General features: G+C 37.4%; 1 protein-coding gene across 1 annotated transcript in view; it reads left to right on the forward strand.

Annotated features, from left to right (window-relative positions):
* LOC145670651 (dynein axonemal heavy chain 1-like) overlaps nucleotides 1-23,460 on the forward strand; it is a gene marked incomplete at its 3' end in the record, with an annotated part of 1,762,390 nt that overhangs the window by 391,860 nt on the left and 1,347,070 nt on the right. The window contains 1 exon segment of the mRNA XM_081739441.1: nucleotides 17,751-17,842. Coding sequence (XP_081595567.1) covers nucleotides 17,751-17,842 — 92 coding nt within the window.

Below are 23,460 nucleotides of genomic sequence, written 5' to 3' on the forward strand. Positions count from 1 at the left end.
TTTCTAGACATTTTCTACCTTCTATCTTTGCACTTTGCCCTCATTTATCTCCCACCCTGTATACGGTCTGCCACTAAACACCCTTTTCTCTGTTTCTTTTGGTGCTGAATCTAGTGCTAGCAATCATTTTCAGCAATTGAATTCACCAAATTGGAATTGCCCCTTGTGAGAATGTCAAAATACACTAAGAAAATGAAGTTGGATCTAGGCACCGATCTTGAGAAGAAATATTAAATCATAAGTTTTCGCATTGCAATGTAATAACACATTGGCTGCTGCTCTAGGGCTAGCGCGTATGTGTTTGATGCGTATGGTGTCTGGAATCAAATTTTTAGGATTTAGATAACCATGTGATTGAGATAAACCATTAATTTTTAAATAAGACCAAGATTATTTCAGTTACTTCACAACTGAATACAATCCTGTCTGTAGAACCTTATATTTCAATTTTATAATATTTTGCCTTCAAAGCTCGCATACGACGTTGAAATATCTTGAACATGTCTTAAATACTGTATAACGTTTCTATTAACGGAATCACATGTGTAGGTAACACCCACGTTCAACATACTTACCTTTGAATAATACAACACTTTCCCACTGTTTTTATATATTACGCATCGAGATACAACAATTACTTGCTCATACGTACGGTTTTCAAAGACTGTTGAATTATTGATAACACGTTAATTATTTGTAATCGACAGCCATTTCTCAAATCAGGATGTCGATTAACGTTTTCCGCGCCAATTCTTCCTTTGTTCGTTGTAAAACCCACTCCCTACATTACAGCGTTTCTGATTGTTCGCTTTGTTTTTGTATGACAATATTGTTGGTAATACAAATTATATTACAACACCAGCAACAACACAAAATGATAATTTTATCCAACTGATTACAAATTGAATTACTAATCATCATTATTGTAATGGCCTCATTAATTATTCAGATATGAAAACAAAGAAATATAACAAGAATTAAGCTAATGACATTGATATAGAGTTTGTAATTATTACACACAGTATATCAAAGTTTGTTTGCTTTCCAAGGGTAAAACAGCAAATGGGATGACATTTAATTATATCATAGCATACAAATGTTAAAGATAGAACACTTACTTACATACAGTATGTTTGTCTTAACAATTATATAAATAGGGTGGTAGGTTATATATACAGGGTGGTAGGTAACTCCACCGACAAACTTTGGGAGGCGATTCCTTATACGAAATGAAAGAAAAAAGTTCTGAAATGGGCCGAAAAATGCCTCCTTTCAGAGTTATAATCCATTGAAAATTCGAAAAAAATCATTTTTCAAAACTCCCTAACTTAGAAACTATAGGATCTATCCCAAGCGGTTTAAGGAATTACACAGGAAGTAATACGTTCTCTATCTAAAGTTATCGGTGCGATAAGTTATGACCAAGGTCTTCAAATGCTTTTAGGATTATGTAATATGTTGCAAGATCTTTGGCAGAATAAGATATCATAACTTACCTTGGCTGAAGAATTTTGCTGTACTGATATCGTAACTAAATGACTAAATTCTTCAAACAGTTTAAAAATGAGGAAATATATTTTAAGAACTTGGCAGAATCGATATCATAACTTACCTTGTCTAAAGTAATGGACTGTATTGATAACCCTATTTTTTGTACTCGTTCTGAACCTGGTTTCTTTTTCCCATGGAGTGTCTTTGATTGGGATATAACATATTTTGTGGATTTAATTCGAATGACTTCCGGATCCCATAGTGTAATGCAATCAGAATAACTTTGCATTCTAAAGTGTAATTTTATTGTAATTGTAGGTCAAAAGTAACGTGAACATTTATATTTCAAATTAACGAACAAATAATTTTAAAAAAACGCAGAGCAAAGGAAGAACGCTCAAAGTTTGATATTATTTGGAATTATAGGCTGTGAAAAATGAGCATAATGTAATTATAACTAAGGCTATATATTGGAATCTCGTGTCATGGTCATTTGTTGTGAAAGGAGAAAGACCGTAGTTATTAGAAAGAAATTATGAGGTTAAATAATGTTCTCTTAGAAAATTCCGTAAAACATAAATGCAGTACATGCAATTACTTGTTTAGTATTTCAACATTGTTCAACGTAATAGTGTCAAATATTGCCTTTTTCTGTTGTTGATGATAGGGACACTTCCTAGGGTGCAAGGTACCGAATCAAAGTTCCAGAAGCACTTCATAAGTAGAAGAGAAATGAAATGAAATTTTGAGTTTTACGTCCCACGGTTATGCCGGTTAGGCTAAAGGAGACGATGATAATGAGTAATGTGGAATGAAGAAAGTGGGAGGAAACGGGAGAACCCCGAGAAAACCCACGCACACGGTGTTTGTCCACCACAAAGTTCACTTGGCGGGAGCAGGGTTTGAACCCGGGACCCCAAACAACAGAGGTGAACGCTCTATCACTGAGACACCGCGGCCCCATAAGCAGAAGAGATCGTGCGTTCTGTTTTAGAGGGAGTAAAAATAATTTAATGCGGACACCTCTGACTCTAGCCCCTCTCTGGCCACAGCACTTCTACTTTTTATTTATATGTTAGCTCTCGTTATTTGTTTTAAATTTAGCAATTCTTTCATGAGTAAAATTTCAGAACATTGACCTACGTTGCGGCGGAGGCAAATGGCTTTAGTGTTAATGTATCTATTTATGCTCTAATTAATCAATCAATCCAGTATTGACATTACACGATTAGTAATCACATGGTGCATTGGCCTAGGTTATAATTTGCATTACAATACCATTTGCTCTCTGCAGAATGAGAAAGGAAATATTTTTTGGTTGAATGGTATTCCCATTTTCACACACATCAACATACTCACACACAAACACTTGTGTGCCGTGAACGTACTTACCTCGCCATAGATTTCTCAATTATTGAAAATGGGTTTCGACAGCAGAAAGAGAGCAAACTTATGTTTCTGACAAAACCATTTACGTCCACCTTTTTCAACCAACGCCATAAAACCTTTCCATGTGTTAACATGTTGACATTGTAATGTATGTTTTACATTATCTCGTTGTTTTTCACCCTGTCAGGATCATCATTATCATCATCATAAATAGTTTGGCGTCATATTAGAGTGCCTTGATGTATACTTACACCTTATATTCATTCTGTCTTCTCTAAATATCTTCACTCTGATTTGAGAACAATGACATTTTTCATAATCACCATCATCATAAACATTCTACTGTTACTGGCAGATTGCTGCAAGTGAAAAGCTCCCATGCTCCACGACCTTCATCTTAACGTACCATTGTTTTTCTTGTTTTGATATCGTCCATTAATTGTAGTCTTCTTCGCCCTCTCCCTGTCTTTCCTGCCACCGTACCCTCTAGCACGTTCTTCATCATACAGTTCCTTCTTACCTAATGTTCCAACCAGTTTCTCTTTCTCTTCTTAATAATATCTAAAATTGTTCTTTCTTACCCATCATTTCTAATACGCTCTCATTCATGTTTCGCTCGATTCAGCTATTTCTCCATTCTTCTCCACATCTACATTTCGAAAGTTTTCAGTCGTTTGAATCGAAAATGAAATGAAATCTTTGAGTTTTACGTCCCACGGTTATGCCTGTTAGGCTAAAGGAGACGGTGATGATGAGTAATGAATGAAATGGTGAAATGAAGAAAGTGGGAGAACCCCGAGAAAATCCACGCACACGGTGTTTGTCCACCACAAAGTTCACTTGGCGGGGGCTGGGATCGAACCTGGAACCCCAAGCACCAGAGGTGAACGCCCTACCACTGAGCCACCGCGCCCCTCGTTTGAATCGATGTTTGTGACCCATAGAAAACAATACTCCACACGAAGCATTTAAATTGTCTTCGTTTTAGCATGTAATTCTTTTAATCTTGCAGTCCTCAGCAACGTTGTTCATCGTGACGGGGACATATAGCCTCGTTGCTGACGTCCCCATTAATTCCCCCTACTCATTCATTCATTCACGAAGCATTTTATGAGTCTTTCTCTCAACTCTTCACTCAAGGTCTTACAAAATTTTATTTTCTTGCTAGTAAAGGCTTCTTTCGCCATTCCTGTTCTTGCTTTTATTTCACCTTCACACTTTGTAACATCACCATGGCACTGTGATGTGAAATACATATCTTACTATGACATAAGATATATTCTATAACGAAATACACAGTGCAATGTTTGTTTTCGGGTTTTAAGAGTATTCTAATCAGTAAGTATACAACAACATTGTAATGGTATACTTCGTGTCACAAAAAATACCAGTATATCTCACATAAGAATATATTAGATGGGTGCGATTGAAATGACCAAATGAAGTTATAGCTTTAAAAAAAAAAACTATAATACGGAATAGAAAGTTAATCAAATTTGTTTCCGGCTGCAGAGACAAATATTTGCATCGATCAGTCAAAGATTGTGTTAAAATATGAAACAAGTCTTACGTCTACGACGCGAGGAAGTCCTCAAGCTCACATTGCTCCAAGGTTTTCTTTACTACAAAGTAAAGCTGGAAGTGGTGATAGTCGCTGGGAGCAACGTCAGGCGAATAAGTTACAAGCGTCCTGACTTATTCGTGAAAATGGTGAGAAGCTTCGTCCTGTATTAGTGAAGAAAAAAACATGAACTGGCTCAACATATCCTGACCTTCTCGTGAAAATAGTGGGAAACTTTGTCTTGTATCAGTATAAAGACATTAACTGGTTCAAAAGTGATCTCACTTCCTCTTCAAAACAGTGATAACTCCGTCCCTAATCAGTATAAGGTTATTGACAGGTTTAAACTTTCCTGAGTTCCCCGTGAAAATGATCAGAAGGTCTGACTTCCCCGTCAAAACAATGGGAAGCTCCGTCCGATATCAGTAAAAAGTCGTCAATGTAATTCAGTTGGGGTAAACAGTTTGTCCGTCAGGGCATAAAGATGTATAATTTCCATTGCGTTTGCTTTCAAGAAGTTCAAGATGACCTTTTCCGAGTCACAAGCTGCAATGTTGCAAAATTTGTTTCCTATGCAGAGAAAAATCCGTTCTCCGGACAGCGGTATATTGTACAAATATACGGTATCCTCTTGCTTACTATAGAAATCAGTACGGAGCATACGTTATTCTTATGCTACATAGGCATTGCCCTTAGATGTTACATTATGCCGTTACAGGATGTCTGATATCTAACAGTTTTCCGTATATCACATGCATATACTTAGGTTAGCTTCGTCAGCTATATGTTATATACGTCCCTTTGTATGTGGGATCCTGACCGCCTACATTGTTTCATACGGAAAGTACGTATAGATGGAACACTTATACAGAAAGTATTATAAAACATGCGTTTGCAGTTATACGTCTACTGTACGCTAAATCCAAAGACTACAGGAATTACGCATGTAACCTATCTTTTTAAGTACGCCACCTACAATATTTTTTTTTTCTCAGTGTAGTGGCCAAATCTGCATTTACGAAAACAGGAAAACTCTTTGTGGCTCCTGTGCTGGAGGAAGATGGAGAAGATAAAGTGGACAGAAAGAGTAATAAACGAAGACATTTTAAAACGGATAGGAGAGAAGAGGACGCTACTAGCCACCATCGTTCGTAGAAAGGCCAATTGTACTGGACACAACTTGCGAAGAAATTGTCTTCTTCATACCGCCATAGAAAGGAAGATGGAAGGAAAGCGAGGAATAGGAAGAAGAAGAACGCAAGTAATCGAAGATTTGGAAAATAGAAGACAATATTGGGAGTTAAAAGAGAAAGCTGAAAATCGAGAAACATGGAATAAACATTTGCAAGCCCAAATTGAAAATTAAAAAAAAAAAAAACTCATTATTTCCAGGACCTGCCAAAAGGCAGAATACTTAATAATAATAATAATAATAATAATAATAATAATAATAATAATAATAATAATAATAATAATAATAATATAAATTTTGTACCGTGCTTACACTGAACCCCCGACAATAAATCATGATAATCCCTTAATCTGAAAGAGGCTATACGTGGAAAGTGAGAGGGTTCAAAAGTATCAACTTGTGGTCAATTAATGCAAAACATTAACCTGATTGCTTTTTGTGGCACAGTTTTGTTGATCTTGTTATTTTGCGGTTATTTCTAGATTTCCTAAGAACTACATAAACACAAAAATATATATTAAATCTATTAGAAACCCACAACAAAGTGGTCGGATAGCGTGTCTATTTCTCAATTATTAATTAACCGGAAGCCACTTCAGAAACAAAATAATTAAATAACGAACTTGAAACTACAATACATTTCAGCTTTGTTTGTGATATAAGGCGCAAACAATACAGTCACTTGTTAACTTGATTAGTAATTGGCTTTACTATACACAACAGGTGCTCAGAGCTTGTTAGTTGTTTTGCCTGAGGAAGACTCTTTGATGAATGTTATAAAACATTGTATGACATATTCTTTCTCAGAAATAAGCTCGTTATTTCTAATTATTATCATTATTGTTCAACGAACTTTGGTTACTTATAAAGTAATGAAAACTTTGTATTACACATATATACATTGTGTTAACTCTGCTATTCACAAACACTAATTTAATTGTGGGTTCTTTACTTGCGGTTGCAGTACAAGATTGCAAAAGTACTATAATAATGTAACTTTTCTAATATGAGGTAGAGAAAAGTGATTCAAGGCCCGAGGAGCTTAGAGCAGGATTTCTACAGCAAGCTAGGTGGAGTGGATTAGGAATCCCTGATCTCCGAAGCAAGCAGCAAAGGGGTTAAAAGTCACAGAGCTCTGAAGCAAGCTAAGTGAGAGAAAACAAAGCCTAGAGTTCCGAAGCAAACTACAAACTTTGGGGTTAGATATCTCCTAGAGCTCCAGAGCAAGCTAGAGGAGGAGTTGACCAGTCGAGACTGATAGGTGTCTTTAAAATCCTTTCGGTTATATATGCACTCAAGGCGAAGCAGTGGCGCTGCTGTTGCCTCATCGTCATGTGACTGGCAGTGTTACTGTTGTCTAGTACTCCATTATAAGGTGCACGTGTTTATTATTTATAAATAGGAGCACATGTTGAGTATCTGTAAATACAAGCACGTGGGACATTACAACTACATAGAGGGCTTGAAACGTTCTGGGAGCTAGGTTGCCACTACAACTGGAAATTCGAATGTAGCGATTAGCTGTTTTATAAGGAAAACCTACCCCTATGTATGAAATTAGATATATACAGTATTTATATTATTATGGCGTCTGGATTTTAGTAGTGAGGCATATAAGAATTATCATTGAAACAGTAAGTTGCAATGAATTTCCACCACCGCCTAGTCGCTAACGTTCTCGCTATTGGTGCGGGTGGTCCCGGGTTTGATTCCCGGTGGGGACGCTCGGTCGATAAGGTGTAACAGCTTTTTCAGGACAGCCATCCTAAGTGAGGGTTTTAATCATTCCCACCAGACAAATGCTGGAATGGTACCTAATGTAATAGCCCCAGGCAGCTTCCTTCCTTATCTATTCCTTTCTTCCTCTTCAAGGCCTCGGGCAATGTGATCGCCAAGGGACGTCTTCCCTCACGTGTGTGTGATGGGCTAACAGTTTGTTCCAAGATCTTCCGGGTTCCGCCGTAGGTCTTCTCGAACTCTAAATATGGAAAACTAAAGCTGGTTGTAATACTTAACACGACTTTGACGAAAGTTGACATCATCTGGAGTGTTATCAAGGAAGGTTGTACACCTCTAATTCCACGCGTGTCCTCCTGTCCTCACTTAGTGTGTAACAATAATTCGTCACGCTACTTTCGATTTTGATTAATTTTTTGGGTTTTGTTCTATAGATTAAAGCTAAGAAAGTGGCGCACTTATATTGGTTGAAGAGGAGGACGCAAAAGCCGGATCCCCTCGGCTTAATTTTAATGATATGTAATATCACACTGAATATGGAAAAGGTGACGTGATCTTTAAATATATAGTCGCTACTACAAACAAGTTACTGTACCTCAACATTAATAGTAGGATAGAAATTTTGTTAAATAATATTCGAGGTTACCAACCAATTTAAATTGAACCAGCAGTACATTTAACTTATAAATATTCACTGGACAATAACTATATATAGCGATTCAGCAAAATGATTTATTTAATTATAGAAGCAAACAAATTTTGACTTAGTTAAATTTTCAAACACCTAAACAATTATCTTGTTTTAACTCATCACGCCATGCCTGGTAATAAGGTAGAAATCTAATGGTTTCAGATATAAGCTAGAGAAAGCTACCAGCAATTACGGAGACTGTTCTGGACAAATGCGTACATAATTAGAGTTATAGAAGACAAATGAAGTTATGAAAACGAATTACTTACGTTATTATCTGCTGTATTAATCAATGTAGCTTTCCAAACAGGACAGGTAGCTCCAGTGAGGTTACAGAAAACATACTTCTACAGTTATATGTAAAATGTAACAACTTCCTAACTTTTATGTATTTAATCTCTTGAATATCACTTGTAGATATTATATACAAGGTGTTTCAAAACAACACCGACAACGTTTGGGAGATGATTCCTGATATCAAGATAAGACAAAAAGTATAGACCATCTGGGTGCACAAATGCTTCCTTTCGGAGTTATATGCTGCCGAAAACTTGAGAAAATGAACTTTAAAAATCCATAGCTCTAAAACAATATCAGGACTTCATTTAGGAACTAATATATGCACTATCAAAAAATACATATATCAGAATCCTAAGGTATTCATGCAACAATTTTTATAGAGAGTTTGCCTATAGGCATATAATTTGAAGTACTCACCAACTATCTCTATAAAAATTGTTGCACAAGTAATAGAATTCAGAAACTTAGATATTTGGATTGAGCACATACTAGTTTCTAAGTGAAGTCTTGACCTGGCTACGGTAGGTACCACAGTATTAGAGCTTTGGACCTTTAAAATTAACTTTTTCATGTTTTTGGTAGCCTATAACTCCGAAAGAAAGCATTTGTCCACTCATGTTGGTCTATACTTTTTGTCTTACCTTGCTGTCAGGAATCACCTCTCAAATGTTCTCGTTGTTGTTTCGAAACACCCTGTATAATAATCCTGATTCGTTCTAAAATTCAGAAATGAGATTATGATAATACCCTATATAAGCTCAATAGCGGACCGAAAAATTATTGGTTCCTCCCAGGGTCATTCCAGCACAACTGTGAGTACCTATAGTAGAAAGAGCCCATCGCTAGCACTCGAAATTCCCGCCACATGGCATAAGCACACCTACGAAAATAATGCGATAAACGTAAAGGCTTTTTTTGGTACAAAATAACATACTCAAAATATGAATTCAAATACTACTAAAACAGTACCTAATAATCCATGAGTTGTATGTTACACCTGGTGACATGGAACTGGGAGGAATTCCGATTTAGCAGAAAATCCAAGTAGAAATTCTTGTCGGTAGGCAAGAAATACGGAAGTCAAAAGGCTGAGAATGTTTATCTTCCTCATAACAAAGCAATTAGTAAGTTTATTCTCGTTCGTCAGCAATCAATGACACTCCTAACGAGCTGATACACGGGAATGAAAATATAAATATCAAGGGGCAATGACAGGAAGGAATAAAGAATGAGGCAAAGTTTACGGAAATAGGTTGAAAAGGAAGTCAACAGAACGTACCTGAGTTAATTGTACAGAGAGAGAAAAAATAAAAAAGTTACAAAATCGCTCTCAGAGCTTCAGGAGACATCAATAATGATGGTTTTTTTAAAAATAGTTAGTTGAGAGATGATTTCTTGGGTTTGTGTCGACGGAGATTGAATCAGTAAACCTTAAATAGCAATCTTCAAAACTGAGTTTTATCCTGGGTACTCTGTTTCTTGTTTCTAGGCAAAATACGTTGTTCGCAAATTTGCATTTTTCTAATTAAGAGGGGACGCAGTGGTTCAGTGGTAGCGCATTCACCTCCGATGCTTGGGTCCCCTGGTTTGATACCGTGTGGACTTTGTGGTGGACAAACACCGTGCTCGTGGGTTTTCTCGGGTTTCTCCCGTTTCCTCCCACTTTCTCACTCCACCATTTCACTCATGTCTCATCATCACCGTCTCCTTTAGCCTAACCGGCATAACGTGGGACGTAAAACTTAAAGATTTCATATCATTTCATTTCTAAATTTAAAAAAGTCGATTCGATACCAACGGTCTTACTCTGCAGAATGGACTTGGTAACAAGAACGTTAAAAATATTTTGACAATTAAACGTCAGGTCTTTATCCAGGTATCTTGTGATGCTCACTAAATATAGAGGCTTTCATTAAATGCATGTTGGGCTACTCGTCCATCCAATTTAGTTCATATCCGACTAGTGGTTACCGGGAAATAAAGTATTACACACAAGGCGGGCCGAGCATGTTCCTAGTTGAGCTTGGGAATTAAATATAACGACTTTTATTTATTGAACAAAGGACTACGTCTCCAACAAATTTGGTTTAGATCCGACTAGGGTTGCCAAGTTTTGAAAATTGAAAATCCCGGCTTCCCTTCATGAAAACGTATACTCTTAAGATTGTGACGTCATCGCTCGTCAAAAGTGTGAAGTACCTGAAAATGGTTACTTCACATAAAATTGGGGAACGCGGTGGCTCAGTGGTAGAGCGTTCACCTCTGGTGCTTGGGATCCCTAGTTCGATCCCAGCTCGCGCCGTGTGGACTTTGTGGTGGACAAACAACGTGGGTCTTTTCGGGGTTCTCCCGTTTCCTCCCACTTTCTTCATTCCACCATTTCACTCATTTCTCATCATCACCGACTCCTTTAGCCTAACCGGCATAAGCGTGGGACGTAAAACTTAAAGATTTCATTTCATTTCATTTCACGTAAAATTGAGCGATTCGGAGTTCGAATTTAATATCTTTTGTTACTTTTGAAGCATTTACTAAATTGACTTATTCCATTTTTGGTTGAGCAGACAAATGTAATTTTTGTAGTCTGTCTACCTTTTTGTACGATTGTAATGATAGACAAGCTTATTTTTCAAGTTTTCACTTTATTTTCAAAGAAAAAGTATTTTTAGAAATCATTTAATGGTTAATAAAAGAGGCCAAAAGGGAAGTTTCATAAAATAAGCTATATTTAAGGTTATGAGATTTCTTATATTTGTATGGCTAATCTCCTCTCCAAATATGCTAGATGTAGCCAAATTGGCATCACTGCCACCTTGTACACGATAACATCACTGCGACGTAACAACAGATTCGTTGTGGAATGGAATTACGCTATGGCTGTGATCAGCCGGTTGTCAAATGCGGTTCGTTTTAGTATCCAGATTCAACTAAATCTATTTTCCATGGAATTAAAAAAAATCTCAATAGAACAGAAAATAGGACTAGTAAGAGAAAAAAATTGCCGGACATTTAACGCCTGGTTTTGAGGTTGTACTAGACGCATATATTTTAATGACGCTCGACTCTAGCCATAGGAGCTAAATACGTGGTTCTGATTGGTTGAAGTTATCCGTTTCTTGCCACGTAACATGCATAGAGCAGAAATCAAACACATTGTGCTATCGGTCGTCGTCGCCGAGCGTGCTAGCACAACGGGCTACTAATGAAAACCGGTTTTGGCGTTGGTTCAAACCCCGCCCAAGGAAGTTTTTTTTAAATTTTCATAACACTTTCATCATTAAAATCAGATAAAAATAATACTCATTTAACCTTGTACGTAATATATAATGCATAAAACGTGATTTATTTACATTACGAGACATAGCTCGTTTTGTTCCACCTTTCGCCTACGAAAATACCACGCGACATTACATCACACTCATGTGGTCCAACTTCGAACCTCACCCGCTTCCTCACGATCAAAATGCATATTTTTTTTTAAAGGGCAGCGTTTGAAAAAAATATGCCTCATGTTTTTACGAAATGTAACCCAAACAATTACATTTTTATTGTTATCAACCCACAAAGTGACAATTTTCTTGTATTACTATAATATAGCCTACATACATACACCAAAAGCTTTGGACAATCGCAAACTGCAACCAATCAGAAACGCGCATTTAGTTCCTATGGCTAGAGTCGAGCGTGAAAAAATGTGCATACTAGACACCGGACAAGGAGGTCAAAAAACGAACTATCTAATAAAATACCAAACAATTGGCAACCCTAGAGCCTGCTAGTAGTTACTGAGAAATAAAGTACAACATATACACACAATGGAAGCGAAGTTACAAGCTTCCGTATGCTTACGCCGGGAGCTAAAATGGGGAAATCATACACTTTTCAGTTTCATCCATGGGCCGTCATTTGACCATCATTTTACCACCAATGGTCATTTGATCATAAAACATACTTGCCAATCGGATGAGTCGCACAGGCTGTCATTTGACCATCATTTTACCATCATTGGTCATTTGATCATAAAACATGCTTGCCAATGGGATCAGTCGCGCAGGCTGTCATTTGACCATCATTGGTTTCATGGGAAAGAAAATGAACAGACGACAAAGGAAGTTGTACTTGAAAGTTCATCCACGTGTGTAACTTGGGGAGAAAGCATTAGCATTAAATACGAAAGGAATGAAGTGTTGTCGCATGGTAATCTTGCAGTTGATGTGCAACATTCAAATAGGATAAATGAACCGAGCTTTCCTTACAGAGTAGGCGAGGCTTTAGACTAGTTAAGATTTTAAGTAAAATGGAAAAAGGAAAGTGCACGTAGGCGTGACGAGTAATTTAAAAAAAATGTATCCAAAAACTTCTAATTATGCAATGTCACATGGCTGATACATTTTACTTCACGATCAATGGAGCAATGATTTTAATCGTGTTGCTCTCGACCTTTCAAATTTAGTCTTTTTGAAGCCTTTTAAAGGAAATGTCTGCAAATATATAGGAAAGTAAGGAAATGTTGTAAAGCTGTGATTCTCAAACCTTTTGCAAACCCGGGCCTATCTTAAATGGGAGCAAGAAAACTTCAATGTTACTACAGCAGGGTTGCCATATTTCAAAAATGAAAATACGGGACGGTATTAAATTACGATAATCTTTGAAATGTTTAAGATAGAAAGGAGTGTTACACCATATACTAATTTACTTTCTTCCATTAGATAGAGTTGTTCAAGCATTACGTAATCAAATTTTTAGTAATTTTAGTAGATCTTCTTCTCTCTGTTAAGCAAAGGTGAGCAGTTGATTTACCCCCTCCCAACTGGTAAGCTATTTTTTAAATATTTCTCAGGATCTGTTATGTTTCGTGGCTTTCAGAGTGTGTTTTAGCTCATTCAAGGTATAATCCTTCCTTTCACAATATAATTTTCTTCTTAAATGGTCAGCAGAAAATTACCAAAAAATATCGGTCAGGAATTATTTGAATAAAATATTTCACAAGCAAGATGCAAATTGAAACAGGGTATTAAAGATAACAATAAGATTGAGCAGTAAAATCTTTCTTCCTGGCCCAATGAAACGAATGTTTTGTTCAATGTCAAAGTAGTTAAATCGTGAACTTAATTAAATCCATGTTTTATGAATTCAAGTTTTTTTTTCAACTTTTGAATTACCATACTCAGAAGTTAAAGAGAATAATTATATACCCTATTCTGTGAAGAAAGCAAACTATAGTATTCCATTCCCTTCCTCTTCGCTGAAATCCGGGACATTTAAGCCTCCCAAGAAATATTTTCGGGAAGCCGGGACGCAGTTCTCGATTTCGTGACGATCCCGAATTTTCCGGGACGAATGGCAACCCTAAGTGAAACTAATCAACGAAACATTTCAATAATCAGGGTATGACTCAGGGTATACTCAGGGTATGTTTTTTTTTTTCGTAAGCCAGAAAGATTGGGTTAATTTCGTGATGCATTAAAATTAGCTGCGAAGAACGGAAAACGAATGTAAAAGGCTTAGCGATAGATAAGAATAAAGAACAGTTTTAAATGTAATTAAAAGGCAGGTAGCAGTGTCACGTGTACACCACGCAAATGAGTTTGGTTTACATGGCGTGATATTTTCTCAATTAGTATTGAAATCGGAACTGATATTATATTTCTACCACTTCCGGTTATAGTATAGAATTTAGAGTGGAAATAGAATGTTATTTCTTGAGACGCACAATTGATTGCAGAAAACTGTTTCTAGCCATCTATTATCGTTTTCCCTTTTCTTTGTCTCTCAATCAAGCCTCTCTCAATCGAACCAGGGACCTCCTGTACGAAAGGCGTGCGTGGTAGTCATAGGCACCAGACTTGTTGGAAGGGCCAAATAATGCTCAGCTAATGTTTTCTTCTTGTTCACCGCAACTATAGGTTGGTGGGCAGCATGAAAATTTGAAAACTTTTCTTTCCTATGGGAGAGTTGCTTTATACTCTGATAAGATCTCTTCTTCTTAACTGCATCTAGGTATTCTATCCTCGATCTTTCTCTTCCTGGTTTTCCTTCTGCCTTTCCCTCTATCAGCACGGTGATCCAATCGGAGTAAAAAATAAGATGGCCAAGCATGCTGTTTCTTCTTTTACCTATTATCTTCATGATTTGTCGTCCTTCATTAGCTTCCTTTAGCACGTCTTTATTCCTTTTCCTTTCAGTCGATGATATGCGCAGCATTCTGCGCCAACACCAGATTTGAAATGCTTCCAGCTTGGATATTTCAGCTTTTCTCAATGTCTACGTTTCGATCCGTAAAGCACCATGCTCCATACCAGTCTTAATAAATGGTTTCCGAACGTCCAGCAGCACCTTTTTTGATGTTAGCACTCCTCTTTACCTATAGAATGTTTGTTTAGCCTATTTCGGAACTTACGTCTTTTTCACTTCTTCCGTCGGAGGATATTCAACTTCCTAAATAGAGGAACGTCTTAAGGTCTTCGATTTTCTCTCCCTGTAGTCATGCGTTTGCCCTTTCCTGTCCTGCTCTTGTGCACTTTAACACTTCGGTTTTTACTCTATATTGATATAAAGTATACGTGATTGATTTCCGCTACTCGCCGTTTGAATACAGAGCTAAGACAGAGGGTGTTGTTCCTGAATGCTAAATTAATAACTGAAAACAGTTTCTTGCTATCTTGCACTGTTTTCCTCCATGTATATACATATAGTCCAAAGCTGAAGTCGTATAATTTATGGTCGTATGCATTAACCTCAAAGATAAACTGTTTCCTTTTGGATATTTATGACGTTAGCTTATACTGTACTATAGAGCTACGGGCAGTGGCGTATTTAGGGGGGCTTCCGGGCTTAAGCCGCCCGAAATCTTACTTGCTATAGTAAAATATATGAAATATCTTGCAGAATTTTCACATTTTCAGGCAAAGCCCCCCGAAAGTTAGCAAATCCCCCCGAAACAAAATCGTAAATACGCCACTGGCTACGGGTATTGATGAAATGCAGATTTATGAAAGAAAATAAAATTGAGAGACTCGTTTTGGAGAAAGTGGTAGAAAAAAGTAAACTACCTCGTGTGAATGTTTCAGGAGAAAGTATTGACGGTATTGAAGTGTCGTTAACTTCTTTATTTTTCTATTCATCTTTTCCCACTTAGTATGGGATCAACGTACTGATGAGTCCTCTCTGTACAGCCTTGTACCAGAGTTTTTCCTCTGTTAAGTTCTTCCTGAAATCATTCTTAACCATATCCATCCATTTCCTTCTTGGTCCCCCGCTACTTTTCTTCCCATCCACATCAATCTTCTTGCAGTATGTCCTTCGTTGTTCTCATGAGATGGTCAAAGCATTGCAGTTTTCTTTCTACAATCTTTTTTTAGTTATTTCCACATTCTTGATTGTTCCTCTTAGTCCTTTATTTGTCATTGTATCTCATCTTGTTTTCCCACACATCTAGCTTGTATTCTCATTTCGGTAATATTCCATCTAATTTTCCTGCGCTTTCTTTAGTCAAGTGCGTCGATTTCTCTGTAAATTTGGGGGGGGGGGAGCATTTAGATGCAAAAGGCATATATGAATATTTTAAGACAAATTGCATTCAAATTATGCCAAATATTGTACACTCATAAATACAATACGGGGCCCACATGAGCTTTGGGGGGCCCAGGCCCCTCAATCTTCCAAGAACCGGCGCTTTTGTCTTTAGTGGCAATGTTTCAGCTTCGTACATCATTGCGTTCCTAATTACTGTTTCAGAAATAATTCCTTTAGCCTTTACCCTGATTCTGCGGTCACATATAACATCTATTTATGAAATGGGCCGCGGTGGTTCAGTCAGTGGTGGAGCGTTCATCTCTGGTGCTTGGGCCTCCGGGTTTGATCCCAGCCCCCGCCAAGTAAACTTTGTGGTGGACAAACACCGTGTGCGTGAGTTTCCTCGGGGTTCTCCCGTTTCCTCCCACTTTCTTCATTCCACCATTTCATTCATTACTCATCATCACCGTCTCCTTAGCCTAACCGTCATAACCGTGGGACATAAAACCCAAAGATTTCATTTCATTTTCTGTTTATGAAATGTGAACAGAATCGACTCAATGGTTTTCAGAAAATAGAGTGAATAGATCTTACTTCCAGGGGTGAAGTAGTAGTTGTGTATTTCCTAAAGAAATGATTTACACCATTTTATAGACTTCTTAATGAAATATTAATTTGTACGCTATAAACAAAAGGGTTAATGTAGCTTTTAAAACAATCACAGTTGTTGATTTTCACCCTTGCTTTTGACGTTACAAAGAAAATATTAAAAAGTCAAATCCGATTGAAACTAAACGCTGAGCGAAACAATACGTTAATTGTAAACATTATTAATGTTTAACAGTGTCGCCATCTACTATATTTCATCAGACACTATGAATACACAAGAAGTTTCAGATTTGATATATAAGAAACAGCGAATAATCCCTAAATCTTGATTGGTTACTCATAGCTACAACATCAAATCCCCTTACATCACACACGAAAAACAAACAAACAAACAAAGAAGAAGAAGAAGAAACAAAATTTGTTATTCTCCTTCAAGGATCTTATAAAATAGAGGATCTGCCCATATGTATCTTCATGCTATTAAATGAATGAAGCCAAAAAGCAATCGAGCATCGGCACGTCTGATTGGTTACTCTCGTTCCCACCATCGTCTGATTGCTACTTTCGTTTCCGCCATGATTGTTCACTCAAAACATTGCGATCCTATTGGGCGAAGTGGGCAGAGTAGGGGTGGTGAAACTGTGACGTATGGCTTCAAGATTTTGTTGTAAGGGCAGATCCTATATTTAATAAGATCCTTGTTCTCCTTCCCCTTTGTTTCTCTTATTTTTTTTTTTCAATTGTTGGTGTGTGATGAAAGGATATTGGCTGTTTTTAGCTTAGAGTAACCAATCAAGATTCAGGGATTGTTCGAAGTCTCTGGTGTATTAAATCTATCACTACTTGTGTATTTATAGTGTTTGATGAACTAAGTAGAGAGTTAGCGAAAGTGTTGATACACGTTAGTAATTTTTAGAGTAAATGTATTGTTTTGGTCAGCAAGTACTTTAAATCAGATTTAAGTGTACTAAAAGCAAAAGTTCGTACAATGGAAAAAGTAAAGTACTTCATAGAAATCTTAAATTTAAAATTTGGCTCTGATACGTTAAACGTTAAGGCTTCTAGGTAAGTTACACACATCGGGGTGAAACAAAGGATAGACACCTGGAAAACAATTTTTCTAATTGCTCAAGCCATGAAACGTGTATAAATTCGTTGAAATTTTGAATTTGGTTCCTCTTTCACGATCATCAAACTGCCTTCTCTTTTCTCATTGGTCAAAACTGTAAATCAATTAATCTTTACCCCTTTTTTTTAAATTTTAGATTACATCGAAAAGGTAATCCAGCTGTATGAAACAACTGTCGTGAGGCATGGTCTGATGTTAGTTGGACCTACAGGATCTGGAAAGACAAAGGTAAGTAATAATGAACTTAAATTTGTTGTTACATCGTGAAAATTACTTCGTTTATACTTAACTAAATCGTGTTATTAGAAAGACTGAATTCAACAAAAAATAATACGCAATTTGCTTTCAAAGGGCGAGTTACAAGACGGCAAGACGGGCTATGGATCGGGGCGACAAGTTGTTTTGGGGCAGCAAATATGCTTAGTTCCGTTTCCTTTAAGTACTGCAGTTCTGGAAATTTCAGCAATTTTTAATGCATGCGCATATGGATATGACGCAGGATGTTTACATTGTTTGAATATTAATTAGCAATATTCTGATTGGTTGAAAATGAATGAATACAGGTGGGTACTAATTTAATCTAATAGTAAAATTAAAAGTACGCTTTTATTGTAAAATCGATGAGGTGCTGTATATCCCTTGAATTCACTTCTTCGTTCTAAATATTCACAATAGTGTTGACTACATATTGGTTGCACAGGTGTTGTAGCACAACACTAAAATACACTATACATATCGATCATACACTCGTAATTCTTATTTACAAATTAATTACGATATTTAATCAGTTCTAAGAAAATGGGATTTCTAGAATCCAGATTTGCTATGAGATGATGCTAGTGAGCGAGAATGTAAATAAAATATTAAAATACGAGATGCGGCAATTAAGAAACCGGGCTCATGTTTTAACCCTTTAATGAAATAAGCCAGATAATTGAAATGTTATTCCCTCTTGGATACCTCCACAGTTTCATACGAATGTTCCACTATAATAAGCAAGGTCATCTTGTTATGCTGTTTAAGAGTTGCGTCGCTTTTTCATTCACCGTATCCAAGTATTCGAACCTGGTTCCTTTGAGCGTAATCTTCTTTCAGGAAGAGAAAAAAGTTACGCGGTGCTACGCTCTGCAAAAAAAGGTGGATGTTCCACCCCTGAAATTTTACCAAATACCTATATATATATATGTATCACGTTGTTTTCCAGTGGGTTGTTCTCACGAATAATTCTTGAAGCATTTTTTGTTGCTCGTGTTCATGAAGGGTCTTCAAAGCACTTGTAGAATAACCTTGATTGGAGCTCCTTCGTGGTTAAGTGGTTAGTGTACGCGCCTTTGGCATGGGAGACCGAGGTTCGATTTCCGGCGGGAGCTCATGTATTTCGGATTCCACATTAATCAGTAGGTGCCGTCTCATTTAGCCTCGCTGCTGAAAGGGACGTTAAACTCAAAATCAACTGAATAACCTTGATTTCAAGTACCCAATTAATGTAGATAACCATAGTGTGGATTGAAATGTGGCAATTTAAGTATTTCAAAGAGGAAAAAATTATCCAAAAATGGAAATAATACCTTATTCTGATTTTATCCATAAATGTAGAAAAGTTTTGACTCAAGAGATATTAGATTACTGCTAAATTAGTAATGACTAAAACTTAGTAATTCTGAATAAAGAACTAGCTAAAATTATAGTTAATAGCTAAGCTTACTGGTTCAACAAAATATCAAAATTACTAAATTTAGTTATTTACTAACTAATTTGGCAATACTGTCTGCTTATTAGTGTATGTACTCTTTACGCAAAACATTTCGTCATCGGAAGATAATTTTATTGTAATATAACCGTATAAAATTAAAATCTATGGCTACAATGAAAGGTATTAAGACTCCAGAAACCACTTAATAATAATAATATACTGCAACCAAGAACACTACGAACGCTTGGGAGAGTAATACTCCCAGAAGTACGCTTTTCCGCGCGCTACTCTAGCCAGCTGTTTTACGCGCTATCCTAGCCAGTTGTTTAAGTTGGTCACAAAATTTATATCATGAAGTACAAGGGGAACAAAACGAGCCCTATATCATGGAGTACAAGGACATAAGTACTACAACTACTTATCTGCACAAAAATAAATAAATCGCTTTTTTAAGTATTACTTCCATATTATTTTAATTTAATAAGTGTTATAAAAATGTTTAAAAAATGTAAAAAAAAACTTTCCTCGGGCCGGGTTTGAACTCGCGCCAAAAGAGACTTTCATTACTAGTATATAGCCCACACGGCCACGAAGGCCGACAGCAGCAAGTGTTTGATTTCTGCTATTTTAATGCAACGTGACAATAAGTGGATAACCCCAACCAATCAGAACTGTGTTTCTCGTTTCTACTTCCGGGAGCATTACTCTCCCGAGCTAATCCTAGAACACTTGAAGGATTAATAGAAGTGTTGTGTGTAAGAATCCACAATGATAGACGTTCTCGCGGCTTGGCGGTACCTCAATTGGGTAATGCATTGGATTGACTCAGTAGTGCCGCGAGTGCTTTGTTGAAACAGAATCAATGCATCTTCTTTGAGTAATGAAAAGCACTCCCATGATATGTATTGTTCACTATAATCTTTAGTTCTTCAGGAAAATTCAAGAAGGAGAGAGAGAAAATCATTCTTTTGCTAAACAGTTACATGCTCGCTACGTACCAGACTTGATGAGAAGAACTAGGTCGATGCATAAGTTCGTGGGGTTTTCTTTTGAGTTGGCAACAATGCGGCGTGAAGCGATTGTTTATCGTTATTCCTTTGTTTTACTGTAGTTAGGAGTGTATGTGTTGTGAAACACGGGTTTTCTTGATTGTGAACATATTATTCTATATATTTCAGACAGGGACGGCGCTAAGGGTGGGCGGGGGTGGGCAACCGCCCACCCGATGGATGGCCTCGCCCACCCATTTGCCCACCCCAACAGAACAGGGGTGTCATTAAGGGGGGACAGGAAGGGGCAATTGCCCTCCGCAAGATTTTGAGGAATACATATACTTTATCGATTGTCTACTAATATACTAGTGCAAACTGTGAAAGTCTTATGTTGTTGGTGTTCTTGCCCCCTCAAGCGAAGTCTGAAATGACACCCCTGCAACAGAATAATAATAATAAAGGTGACCAGCCGGATTTCGGTTTGATGGGGCCCTAAGCTATTGAAGATAATGGGGCCAATTTATTTCTAGTATTCTTTTTCAGCGACAAAATTTCGCCTTTTCTGTTTGAATATATGCTATATGGTAATTTATGGACCTAATACATATCTATTAAGTAAATACGTTTTCGTGTATATTTCGTTAACTTAACTTACTGTTTTGAATACATTACAGAAAAACTGTAAAATTTGTAAAATTAGCGGTAGTTTAATTTGGTACCAATAAAGTCCCTTGCCGATCTTTTTGCACCAACTATGATCCACGCTCCACGCCATGCTTCTACAATATGTGGAGAACGCATCATTTCTCATTTCAAGTTGTTTCTATTCAGTTGGGTAAAGTTTGAAACGTTTCCAGGGATCCGTGTAAGTAAATACAGTCTAAATATCATCCAGGGTTGGTAATTACTGCCTGAAGCTCAACTAATCGTGTGAGCTTTTTCCAGGTCAGGTTACTGGAGTAACTCAAAATGGAATGCAACCCTCGAAGATTACACAAGGTGTAATACGACACAAATTCGCTGGAACCAGAGGCGAACTTAGAAGGTTAAAACTGGAGAAGGGGCAACTAAAACCCAGTTTATAATAGATATATCGTGAGTTTACTCTAAACTTTCAAAAATATGTAAGTAATGGCTTCAATTATTTTTGTCACTCAAAAAACTGGGCTCGTAGACCTCTCCGGCTGGCTAGATACGTCTCTGGCTGAAAATCATAAAAACCTCGTTAAAAAACCTAACTGTTGCACTAAAATTATTATAAGACCTATAAATGCAGGTAGCATCTTTTTACTGCGAAGTGAAAAGATGTTGGTACCTTGCCTTGCTATGTAGTAACCAGTGGCGTATTCAGGGGGGTGGCTTCCGGGCTTAAGCCCGCCCCCCGAAATCACTTAGTATAGTAAAGTAAATGAAATATCTTGCAGAATTTTCACATTTCCAGGCAAAGCCCCCCCCCGAAAGTTAGCAAAGCCCTTCCCGAAACAAAATCGTAAATACGCCACTGGTAGTAACTAGTGCCGATAACCTAATGGATTCAGCCTGTTGCATACTAACTTACACAAGGTAAATTCGGGCAGTTCTGAACGTAACAATACATAAAATACTGTTAATATATACAAACGAACGACTCATATGCCTAGAACGAATGGATGATATCACTACGATTCGTGCTCCTATTCTTTCCTTTAGTTAAAGGCGAATCCATTCTGAATGTTTAGGGGGGGCAGTCGTTCGAAGTCAATAGGTTTTATTTTACGTTTATAATACAAAGGTGAAAATTCTTAGGATAGGTTTTATTTTTAAAATAAAAACATATTCAATTCTGGGGGACGATCGCCCCCTGGATCCGCCCCTGCCTTTATTGCACTCTATAGATCACTATATGAGCTCCTACGTGGCTAAGCGGTTAGCGTACGCACCTTTGGCGTGGGAGACCCGGGTTCGATTCCCGGTGGGAGCTCATGTGGTTCGGATTCCAAGTTAATCAGTAGGTCCCGTCTCATGTAGCCTCGCTGCTGAAGGGGACGTTAAACTCAAAATCAACTCAACTCTATAGATCACTATGAAAATCAGTGCCAAGTTCTGAAAATACTTCTGCAAACTACTTTTCATACTTACGTACAGCGAAATAAAATAGCTATAATTTCGCGATGTAAAGATTATTGCCCCTTAGGGATGTAATTCCTTTATATTTTACTATTATTTCGCGAGCTTGTCGTTTCATGCCTTCTTCTTAAGCATCCACTGTTACCAGACTCAATTTCTTGTCGAATTCCAAATAGTACAAGAAAGGGTAGCACTAGAGTTCTATCCGCATACAAGATCTTGTATCACTTATGCTCTGAAGTCTTATTAAAGTAGCTAAGTGTAATGGCTGGAAAACAGGGTCCCGATTACAAATGGGGCTCTGAAACAAAATCCCCATTACAAGCGGAGCTGGGAAACGAGGGTTCCATTATAAGCGGAGCTGGGCAACAGAAATCCCATTGCAGGCGGGTTGGAAAACAGGGACCTATTACTTGCTTCATGAGAGCTTAATACATAACAGTACAGAACACCGTTGTTATATGTGCGTTTTATCTTATTTACTTTTTCTTATTATTTGGAAATGACATTACAGCCACTTTTTCTTTAATTTTTTTGGGGCCCCCAAGAGAGCTATAGCTTGTTTAGCTTATACGCAAATCCGGCACTGAAGGTGACATCCTGTACTTCACAAGCAATAGGTATTACTTTCGATTGTAATGTAATAGGTTCTATGACTCTAACTCTGCAATGGACAATGATTTGAAGACAGATACTTGTAGTAATATAATGATGCCAAAAGTCGTGATTAATGAATTGAAGTTTAACACACACGCACAATCGTGCTATTGAAACGCCAGTGTTTGTATGTGCTGCACTGAAAAAAAAAGTGCTTTCTAAAAAGCCAACTAAATAATGGACAGAGCTGGCCAGTATTATCTATTGTCTCATTTTGAGAAAGAGAGGGAAGAGAGTAGTGCTTTGTGTCAAGGGCGCCGATCCTGGGGGCCCAAGGGGGCCCGGGCTCCCCCAAAGCCCATGTGCGCCCCCGCATTTTATTTATGAATACACAATATTTGGCATAATTTGAATTCAATTTGTCTTAAAATCCTCATGCATGCCTTCTGCATCTGAAT

This window comes from Thermobia domestica, chromosome 14 (assembly GCF_964235325.1).
Source record: "Thermobia domestica chromosome 14, izTheDome1.hap1.1, whole genome shotgun sequence".
Taxonomy (NCBI): domain Eukaryota; kingdom Metazoa; phylum Arthropoda; class Insecta; order Zygentoma; family Lepismatidae; genus Thermobia; species Thermobia domestica.